This window comes from Alligator sinensis, unplaced genomic scaffold (assembly GCF_000455745.1).
Source record: "Alligator sinensis unplaced genomic scaffold, ASM45574v1 scaffold832_4, whole genome shotgun sequence".
NCBI classification, from domain to species: domain Eukaryota; kingdom Metazoa; phylum Chordata; order Crocodylia; family Alligatoridae; genus Alligator; species Alligator sinensis.
The window spans coordinates 540,459-552,268 of record NW_005842329.1 but is presented as its reverse complement, the minus strand read 5'-3'; the positions used below and the strand labels follow the sequence as shown (position 1 = coordinate 552,268).

Sequence of the window (11,810 nt, the reverse complement as noted above, 5' to 3'; positions counted from 1 at the left end):
GGATGAGCTAGCCTGAGCCTTGCCAGCTGGAACAACTAACATAGTTGTTCATACGACCGGACCGTCTGTGTCGCAGCTACAAGCGGCGTAAGTAAAGTTTTTCCAACCATTTAAGCCTTGTCCGCCTCTCTATTCACCAGCCCGCCCAACGAACGAGCAATTATTAGATCACCTCGAGTCGGCTCTGGCCGTCCGAGACATCCCTATGCGGCCTGCAGGCTCAAACAATTACCCACCCATGCAATACAACATAGGAAAGAAAACAGTTGCAACAGGGGATAGAGAAATTCGGAGCAGACAAATGAACAGTATACAAAAGGAAGCTGATTTCTGGGAGATCAAGTCCTATCAAAAGAGAGAAGGGTAAGGCATCATTCACCAGCCTGCTGATGGGTTTGGAAAATCATCAAGTTAGCCAAATGAGTAGAAAGGGGATTTTGGATGGCTAACTAGCTGGGTTCCTGTTCAAATTATTAGTTTAATGCACTGGGATTTTATTGTGAAAGTGTTAGAGCACCTTAAGCATCATACAGGCATTTAATTAACATTGTAAATATAAAGAAACAAAGGGGGGGAGGGGGAACATAAAGAAATTTTGAGGGGAAAAATCCTGAGTTGTACCTAAGTAATATAAAGCATACTGTTAACTATTCTAACTCCTCAGTTTTTGTAACTTAGCCTCAACAAGGCTGTCTGAGACAAAAAGCATCATACATTGGTTTTGAATTAAATTACTGATGCATGCACTTCTAAGAGGATTTACAATCTGAGAAAGATATAAATCAATAATATGTTGAACCACTATGATGATGTCATTTGTTTAAGTATTATTATAATGTAGTACACATGTATAAGGTTTGCAGGGCTGGAAAAGTTGGATTGTACAATGATCTTTCTTAAACCAAGATAAGATGTTTCAGGATTACAATACACAGTTCACATTCAGTAGACTAGCTGCAAAACGTAACCAATTCGCATATAACTCTAATATTTCTACAGACCGGAAAACCAGACTTATCTCCTCAAGGCACAGACCACAGCAACATGAAAAATTCAAAACAACTGAAGAGGGAACCTAAAACTTGAATGGCCATAGCCTTGTTTCAAACACTGAGACTTCTGTACCCCTTCCTGCAGTTTTTATTTTACAAAACTGGATTAGTAATTTAAATGTCAGAATAATATCAGTACAGTAACCAGATAACCCATTTTAACTCACATACTACTACATGCACCCTTTCCACAAAAATTGTAGCCTTCCAAAAGCAGGGTGCATGTTCTATGCAGGGCAAGCTGACTTTCTGCCCACAACAGAAGCACAGAGATACTGTTGGATGGCTGATGATTTTTGTCCTTCTCTTCCCTCCAGTAGCCACAGGGAGGGAGGAGGAAATTCCAGGGACAGCAGAGTCAGGGGAGGTGTGGTGCTACACCCCACTTTGATTCCTACTCCACCAAAAGTTTAAAAATAACTGCCCAGCAGCAACAGTGGCATTTTTATTCAGGCAGTGCCAGGGGAGTTAACTGACTTCATAATTCACCAGTAGTGGGCGAGAGGGCCACTCATCCCAGGCACAAAGTTAGAAGGGGCACCAGAATCACCCCCATACTGATGGAGTCTGTGCCCCCATAGCATTGTCCCGACAGGAACTTCAAAACAGTTCCCAGCTGTTGTTCTTTTAAGAGCAACAGAGCTGGGGCTGGCAGAGCACATGCAGCAGCACCTCATCCGAGACTGTTCTGAAGCTCCCAGTAAGTAAGGCTGCTGCCTACTCTTGCACTAGCAACTGCCCCTCTCACTCCCCCGTCCTGCCCCCTCCCCTCACTCTCAGAACTCATGTGTCCCCCCCACCCCCCATCCCTCCTGTGGGAACCACGTGCTCTCTGCTGCTCACAGAAGCCGCATGCCCCCACCCCATCTTTCGGAGCCTGCATGGAGGCAGTTCCAAAACTCTCCCATAGGGTTTATCTTGGGTGCTACCTTGGCTTGCTATGTCTCTGTGGTTTATTATAATCCATCTGATTCCTACTAATTGCTCTTCGCTCCACGCATGTTAATGACCTCCTCTCCCCTTTAATGGTCTTTGATGTTCCCTTAATCAAGCTATCCTTTCGTTAGCAATTTTGCTATTTGTTAGCTACCTCTGGTTTCTCTTCTTCTATTTCCAAGATTTGCAGACTGCTTTTAGCTTCTTTCAAAATCCTAGAACCTCCCAGGGAATCCAGTCTTCACCAACAACTAGAGTTTCAACTTTTGGCTGAGCAGCTTAAAGCTGCTGTCATTTCAGCTGTGAAAGGGTTAAAATTGTAGCTTTTATCTGAGCAGGAAAGGAAATCTGTGTGAGTTGAAGATTAGACTCTGTCCCAGCTCCATGCAGCCATCATTCTAGAAAAAAATCTTTTTTTTCTTTATTCTACCTTCCAAAATATTATATTTGGGGGGCAGATGGGTATACAAGGCAACATGGTAATTAGATGCCTTGCAAAGATGAGAGATTTCATGAGAGATGCCTTGCAAAGATGAGAGATTTCAAAACAACTGGGGATATTAAGACTATAACCATGCAAAAGCATTATGAGTTTAGTCATGTTAAAGATATAACCATCATAGTAGGCCCTTAATTTTGGTATTTCCACACTTCTAAATGATCCAAAAACTTACTTCTGTGTCAAGATTTTCTTAGATTTTATCATCACTTCATCCTCAGAGAAATTTAATAAAATGTTGAGATGATAGACTGATTGAAAGATGCTTAAAAATAAACTGATCATTGTTGGGTTTATCCTGAAGAGCAGTACGCAAATTACATTCGGAGGGGGGTGTGCTGTAGTGTTTTGTGGATATCATTTGTAATACATTAAAAGTTAAAGTGATTATTTGAATAATGAACCATTACAAAACACTTGTAAATTTGGAGGAAAAAAAATACAAACTATTATTTTGCCTGAAAGATGGCTGGTAAGATTAACTGGCTACAGAACTCTGTATTTTTAGGTTATCATAGGTCAGGAATTACTACATCAATACTTCATTTTCCAAGTGTAAAGGCAGCAAGAATTTTTGTGAGAAAGGGAATACAAACAGGATGCATGGCTGACACATCAAGCAAGTACTCCATTTATAAGCAAAATGGGTGGTGGTGGGGGGAAGCTGATGAGTTACCCTGAGATGGCAAAATTGGCACAAGATATTAGGAGTAACCTGAATCATAGAAGAGTTAGTTAATAGTGACAAAGAGCAGAGAAAATATTATATTTAAAGAATCAGAAAGTTGGCAGCCATTTGTTTGTATATTGGATGGAAGAAGGTTAAGACAACTGAAAGTACAACAGAATTATTTACTATAATAACAACCTATAATATAGAAACAAAAGTATACATCCTACTTAGGACAAAGGACTATATGGTAGCTTATGATAACTCAGCAAGGAGCATGCTTATTGTAAAATACACTTATATATAGGGCTAAGTCAAAAAGAAACATATAACTCAAGAACTTATTAATAAATATATTATTTAAGACGTATTTCACGTTAGATTTCATATAGTACATTGAGAAATATTTCACAAAAAAGTAACTCTGCTGTACTCTACCATATCTCAAAGGATGTAATTAAATAAGATGTATTCCTGGTCTTGTTTCCTCTTTGGTAGTTTTACGCTTCCCATCTCTCATGGTAATAACACTGATTAAATATTTGGTAGTTACACGACTAACAAGTCAGAGTTCAAAGTTTGAAGGAATTGCTTATTTCCTTGAAACAACGTGTTTACATGGGAACACAGAAATAGCCTGCATGAACTCTTATTTTGCTAATGAACAAGGGAGATCTTCACGTGTTTACAATCAATCAAATGTCTGGATTGGGGGGAGGCGGCGGGAGTTGTATTAATTGCTCTGGAAGTTGTCAGTTACATCTAAAATCTCCCAGCTATTTCTCTGGAGGTATAAGTTTGCTCAGGGAATGGTGTACAGCCTTGATCGGAGACAGCAAGAAAGTCATCTCAAGTGAACAGTGGGCCACAGAGACCTTTTCTTTTTCTAGAGGGGATGGAGAAACAACTGTAAGCAGTACTTACCCTGCTGACTTCCTTAGGAGTCAATTCATCTGTGAGGAAACAAAACAAACAATTAGGCACTCTGGGAAGGTTCTGGAACAAGTGCAGGACAAGATATTGTCCCTTCAAGAAACTTTTGCACTGTGGTACAAAACTTTCCAATATACAGGTTGAAGCATCTGCTTTACCAATACTTAAATTTTGCTGTTTTTAAAATGCAACCAAGTCTGCTACATCTGGAATGCAATAAAAATGAGAATAAAAATATTCATTAGAATATTTAACAAGAATACTTGATTCCCCGCTCCTGTACTACTGGCAGTCTAACTGAATAGATGAGCTTTATACTCGGTCCTAAAGTTTACATCTATACTGGGAAGCAAGTCTGAGAAACAAAAGTCATCTACTGACAGGTGTTTGGAGCTGTGGACTTGATCCCAATCCTACTGAAATCATCAATATTCCAACTGACCTCTTTAGGTATAGGAACAAGCTTTTGTGACCATGCACTTATGAGTTGCATCTTCCAGATTAGCATATTAAAAGAATATGTTCAATTTCAGAAATGTATTCTAGCATGGACTCACCATTTACAAAACATTCTAGCATCCACATTTTAAAAATTACACCTAACGACAAGTACCATGACACACCATGTGTCTACAAAACACTGCATGACATTTCTGAAAATGCATAAAAGAAAAGCAATTATATGACTAGATAGCCTCTACCACAAGACGGGTTTACCTCTTTACAGTATGATCATAGCAAAGGCAACTTAGGCTGCCTGCAGACTTTATATAAACAACAAAAAAAGTGCTATGGGCTATGAAACATTCAGAGCCTTCACTCTCCAGCCAGGGGCAATAGGAGGCTGTTTGAAAGCAAGAGCCCCAAGCGAGGCCATCAGTGAGCTGAATAGGTCTCTGACAGGATTGGGAGCCAGGCTCCCAGCCAGAGCTCCCAGGCTACCAGAAGCCCTTTACAGCTCCCAGTGTTTTGAAGGGCTGGGGGCAGAGGTTCCCAGACTGCAGGCAGCCCCTTCACCCTTATTCCCTTTGAGGGAGGGAGAGCAGAGCACTATGGGATCACAGGGGTTTATCTCCCTGTTACCATTTGTTACTGAATACTCACATATGTCCCACAAGAAATGTAATGTCTGAAAGGGGCTTTAGAAAATATTTCCTCATGCAACTTCACCTTTATAGCTATTTCTTAAAAGACAACAGGGAACAAACTGAATCTTTCTATTTTTAATACAACAAATTAAACATTATGATTTGGAAATTAATTCTAAAGCAAAAATTGGACTTTATCGTACAAAAGTAGTCATATCCTTATTATGATAACCCATATTTACACACATTTGTGTGCATTTGCGTAGATGTGGATTTTCAAATGCTGCGTCTCTGCCAAATGTCTCCATGGCAATGCTCAAATATCACCATGTCTGCTTACGTGCAGACACACGTTATTCTCAACAGGCTTCATTGCATCTCAAACACAAAAATGATCCCGTCACATGAATACTTAAACAAATGTGCTCTATTGCAATCACAGGCATTTTGCAGATTCATGTTTAAGGCACATATTTAAATAACAAATCCAAAAAACAGTGTCTGGGACAATCAGCCCTGGACAAAACTTACAACAAAAATGTAATATTAATCATTTCATCTCCCCTAAATAGTCTGAGGAATGTTAAGCCAAGCCTCATATTTCATGTTTAAACACCAGCATTATGCCTTAGCATAGTTTCAGATAAATATTACACCTACTAGCCAACTGCCCATCAAGAATGACCATGGTGGGGCAGAGGAGGGGAGAGAGGGCTGGCATGCAGTGGCGCCACCTAACAACCCATGCCGCCACTGTTCTGCCTCTTGCAGGGAGTGGGGTGCAGGAGCTGAGGCCAGCGCTGATGGCCCCGGCTCCCCCACCCTCTGTCCGGTCCTCGGCGCGGCTTCAGAAACGTGGTGGCGCTCCCCCATGCTTGGAGCACTCTGATTGGCTTTTTCTGTCAGACAATCAGAGTGTGAATAAAGCATTACGGACAGACAGATAGACTTAGGCTTTTATAATATTAGAATAGTCCTATGATATAGAACAGATAGAGTTAGCTCCACCACTGATGGAGGAGCTAGATTGTTCTCAGTGGTGGCAGAACAAGGAGCAATGGTTTCAAGTTGCAACAAGTGTAGTTTAGGTTACGTATTAGAAAAACTCTCTCAATAGAAGGGCAGTAAAGCACTGAAATAGGTTACCCAGAGAGACTGGGAACTTTACATCCTTAGAGGACATAGTTGGGAATGGCCCTGCTTTGAGCAGGGGTTGAACTAGATGACCTCCTCAGGTCCAACCCTAATTTTTTATGATTCTACAGTTCAGATAAATATTACACCAACCGTCCCATGATACAGAACAGATAGAGAAATGTGAAGTCATGGCATTTAAGTTCATTTGTCAAATACAAAGTAGTGGACTCAATCATTTTCACATTACAAAGCACATTACAACCATAATCATGGTTAACTGACTTTTGGTCAAAACCAGGAGCTGTCTTATCTATCTGGATAGACCTACAAAACAGTCTGGTAATGTAACTGCTTTGCCAGGAGCCCGAGCCTCCAGTGGGCAGCCCGCCCCCACCCCATGCACCGATCTATAGGGCACATGGCCCCCCTTTTCCCTGGGGCTCAGTGGTGGGGAGCCAGCCCCACTCCCCAGACAAGCCACTTGTGGCCCTGTTCCACTCCTCACCGGAGCCCTGCGGCTGCACATTGTGGCCCTGGGACCCAAGCCCCACCTGGCTGGGCAGCAGTCCCAGCTGCAGCCCTGCCCTGCCCCGCCCAACTCCGGCCCTCCCTCCCTATGGGAGCTTCAATTTCCCACCCCCCACCCCCACTTAGCTGTGGGAGCTGCTTTCCAGGCTGCCTGGCAGCCACGAGCATGTACATGCACATGATACACCCCATCTTACCACCCTCCCCCTGCTTCCTCCAACCCCTTGCAGACAGGAACTCTGCCAGCCTGCAGAGAGCTCTTTGCAAAAGAGCAAAATCCATGTGTTTCTCTGTTAAAATGAAAAGTCTGCATTTTTCTCGGGTAAAGGGGAAAATCCATGGTTTTTTTTCCATTTTTCCGTGGGAAACAGAAAACCCAGATCCTTGATAATTATTATAAAACTTGTATTGATATAGTACTTAGAGGTCCCAATTAAAGCTTGGGTTAATTTTGCTAGGCATGGTATATGTAACATGCCTTCAAAGAAGAGACTGTAGTGGTGCTACAGATTGTTCTGCTATATTCTATCCACACATAAGGATCATCAGTTGTGTCCAAGGGAAAGCAAAGATAAAACAGAAAGAGACTCAAAAATGTATAGGGCTGGGCTAAACTATGAAGTCTTAAAGACAAGTTATTTTGTCTGCTGCAATGGAAAAGTACAAGTAGTAAGAAATGCAAAGATGAAGATAATAAAATCAGAGCAGCAAGCCAGGAAGATGACATGCCAAACCAGATCCTATTTCATCTATTAGGTGTCTAAAGCCTTATCTACCCGGCTTTCCTGCCAAACCCTAAATTGCTGCCAACAAAATAAGTTATGCTCACTTGAGCACACCAGAGGCTAGCAATTGAGCCAAGATGGCTTGGGTATGCCTCACATGAGTGAGTTTGTGTCTGCTTTTTGCCCCTTCCTCTTCCACACCATGCTCAGGCTCTCCCTAAACAGCCTGTACATAGTGCTAGAGCACATCCTCAGGATTAGTCTAAGCCACTCTCAAGCTATCTACTCTGACTGCCAGTCTCTGAGGCTAGGGATAATCACTATGCATAAACTGGTTTAACCCTGTAACAGATGTTCACATAAACCAGTTTCAAAATCGCTGAAACCAGTTTGAAATAAACCTAGTTGAATGTAGTATCAGACTTAACTGATTTGGGTCAAACCAGTTAATATAATGTCTATCCCAGACCCCTTGCTGGTTTAAGTTAAATCAGACTCTCCCAGCATCCTAGCATGCCCTCTGGGCTTAGCGGGGCACTCTGTTCCACAACAGAGCTGGCCCCTCCCCTCTGCTCCCTGGCTGCAGCTCTGGCAGAGACTTGCAGACACAGAACATCTGCCTGGCTTCTTCTCCCCCCCCCCCCCCCCCCCCGCTCCCCTCACCACTCCCTGCTAAGCAGGAATTTCCCCCTCTCTTGTGCCTTACACAGATACCTCTAAGCATTAGCTAGCAGACCACATGCTGGCTGCGGTCCCTGCTGTGGCAGACGGGACAAAGGCAGAATCAACAGTTAGCTGGTAAGGTCTCTCGGCTGTTTTCTTAATGAGCTGATAAACACTGAATTAGGGGTGATGCACATTGTGTTATCAATTCCCTGCTGGGCTGGTGGGAGAGGCAGGCCCTCCCTAATCAAAGCATCTTGCTGGGGCTTGGCCATAGCCACCTCAGCTCAGCACTATACAAGGGAAAGGAGGGCTGCTCTAGCACCCTCTGGCATCTAGCCTGAGCCACTGCAGGCATGTGCCTGCATTTCTGGGATGTCTGAAGGGTTACAAACTGGTTTAGCCTAGCCAGGTTAGACTAACCTGCAAAGATTGAATGAATTCAGGCTCAGACTTTTTGAATATCTGTCCCTAGCCTGGTTGATCCAAGCAGGAATAAGTAGGTGGAGCTTATTTTGTTAGTTGTGGTCCCGGCATTAAAAGGGAAGCCATGTACACATGCCCCAAATGTCTAAGTGTGAACCTACTCCATCCTGTTCATGTCCTTAAAAAACACCTACCACAAAAGAAGGCTGGGTTCTCCTCCTCCTCCTTTTTTATGACTTAGTTCTAAAGCTGAGATGAAGGCAGATTACAAATGCACTGTGCATTTTTCAGGGACTCAAACAGTGTGGAGTTGAATCGTATGATCACACTGAGAGATTTAAGATGCTTAACAGTTGGAATAGAATATGACCTAGTGCGTTCTGGAAGTCCTAGTACAGCTCCCAATTTAAGTCTTAAGATTCCCTTATCACACCCATTTTTTTCTTACAAGACTTCAATAGTGTTACTCCTGGTTTACACTAGTCCTAGATTAGGATCATGCCCATACTTCTTTAATGGTACTAGAGTGATGACTGCCTTATGAATCTGTAAAATACGTACATAAAAATCAGACTATTTTAGGTTGCCTTTTTGCAGCTGACAAAATTACACTGTTGGTCTTTATATATAAAAATGAATCATGTTCTGATTTCATTACCATTGATTTCATTTACTTGCAAAGAACCCATATTTGTCAGGTTAGCTTATATTTGTCGTGCCTATATCCCATACAGTTTTTTTGCCAGACATGGATAATTAAAAAAACAAGCAATAAAAAAAAAGAGAAAATATACTTCACAAATAAAGTAAAGATCTAAGCAACCATACTCGGAATTTACTACTAAAAGGTCCGGATTCAAAGTCAACGAGCTTTTAATCTACTTCAACAGGTCCTGAATCAGATCCAAAGTCCCTTAAGACAGTAGAGTGAAGACAGTGTCCCTCAAATAAAACTTGAACCATATTTGTTTATATTTTGAGTGGCAAACACTTCCAGACTGCATTATATGAAAACTTCTTACATTGTTTAATATAAACTGAACCTACAGTCACCAGAGGGAAAGTGTATTACTCAAGATAGGCACACAGTGCTTCATCTAAAACAGTTCTACAACAGTGAATACTATAATAAACTGGGATTCTATTTTCCCTTTTGTCCAAAGGCCACATTGTACAATGAAGGGAAATGGAGCCAGGTATGGTACCCTGATTCTGGGAACTGGCACAAAACACAGCATTGTACAGGGTTAATTTGCTTAACAGCCACCTGCATGTATCTGTTTTTTTAGCACATTTTCTTTCAGTTGATAAAATCTGAAATACAAGGAGGAAGAACTACCCTTGCAACATATTGTGCTTTGACTGGAAGTAAGAATGGATAATATTCATGTGGAAAGGATGGTAACATGACTTCACAGATAAAGCTTTCAGCTTAAAATTTTCAAGCACTGAACTGACTGAGAAAACGGAAGTCTAATTTAATGGGTGAAAAATACAGCAAAATGGGAGGAAAAAAGGTAGGAAGGGATGTTTCGTGAATACTTCTTAAAACCAAGTTAAATTTGTAGAGAATAAGCTGCTGAACCACTTTAAAAAAAGGCCTGGAGGGATCCATTTGCAGGAGTAAAAGAAGACATGTAACCTTGTGAACTTGGAATGTCTTGAATTTGCTCTTTCGGAAACATGGAATTTAAGGCCTCGGGACAGGCGGTGTTGCAGAATATTTGCTTTATTTGTACCTGCACCATGATGCAAATCAATACTTTTAACATGAACGTTCCCACTTTGTGGTTTGCTTCTTTGAAGTGACTATAGGGGAGACTGCTGGCAGAACAGCTTTTTTCCATTAATGATTTTATTTGATACCAGCTTGCTGTTACGAGTTTTTCTTGGCTGAGATGTAGAATTCTGTAATATATGAAAAAGATGGATAACACAGATTTGGAAGAAAATGCCCTAGGTCTGCACACCTGTGCTTACTTAGAAAAAAGTGCATAAATACACAATGCCCTTGCTTGAAACTGAAGTCCTCCACCTTTTAAGAGTTGAGAAATTCAAATAGATTAATAAATATGCAAAGATAGAACAACAGAACAAATATGTAGAACAAAATCAAAAAAAGCAAAGGCAAAAAGCAAATAACAACTGGCAAAAATGCTGATGTCAAGAAGAAGGGGTTCCACAAATATGTCATACAGAAAGACAGACCATGGGAACAATGTGTGCCCAACAGAGAGGCTAAGCTGTTAATGGAAGACCCAAAGACGACACAGAACAACTATACGATAGTGGACTTCAGAGCCTGTTTTATATTCCTTAGGTGTATTTCGTTACTTGCGCAAAGAATAAAGTCCAAAGTTGCATAGAATTTTCCTGTTCTGTTTTATCATTCATTGCTCCATTTTACTTCTTTTAGATCATTATCAAGTTCTGTTTTATTTTTTTAAAACAAGTAGACTGGATAATCTTACTGTATGCTTTTTGTATAAATTATGATTTATATACATGTTGTTATTTAACTTTTATATATATGATTTCCATCATTCATTTTATTATACTGTCTTGGTAAGAGCTTTAAATAAAGTGTTACACTACTGCTACTACAATAGTGGAAATAGAACAACATACCAAGCCAATTTAAAGCAAAGCAATTCTCATCTTGTCACCTTAATACTTTATGAATACTACTTTAAAAAAAAATATACAACCAGACTCAGATATTATTGGTATCATAAAGAAGGAGTGAGAATATAAGAAGTTCTTTGAATAGATCTCAGTTTTAAGTGGTTTACAGTACCTCAACTGCAACAGACACGTTATTATGACTAATTTCTGCACATGGCCCCACAAATATGTATAGCAACTGACATAATATTTAAAGATAATGCCTGAGAAAAGAGCTCCCAAACTAAACTGAACACTAGCAGGACAGGAGAAACTAGAGAAAGGAAGTGTATAGTATAATAAAACTATATAGTTTTATAGTTTGTAGTCTACAAACTATATATAGTTTGTAGTCAGTATATATATATACTGACTACAAAGAAGGAGCTCTGGAGCTGTCTGAGCACTACACTGTACATCAGGGGTCGGCAATTATTTGGACTGGAGGGCCACTTAGGGAATTTTGGTGAGGTGTTGTAGGCTGGGTCA

At 40.8% G+C, this 11,810-nt stretch overlaps 1 protein-coding gene across 2 annotated transcripts in view; it reads right to left on the bottom strand.

Moving 5' to 3' along the window:
- PDE10A (phosphodiesterase 10A) overlaps positions 1–11,810 on the bottom strand; it is a 337,773-nt gene that overhangs the window by 99,444 nt on the left and 226,519 nt on the right. For both annotated transcript variants that reach the window (XM_025210028.1, XM_025210029.1), the window contains exon 3: positions 4,082–4,110. In XM_025210028.1, the coding sequence (XP_025065813.1) occupies positions 4,082–4,110 (29 nt within the window). The remainder of the gene's footprint in view (positions 1–4,081; positions 4,111–11,810) is intronic.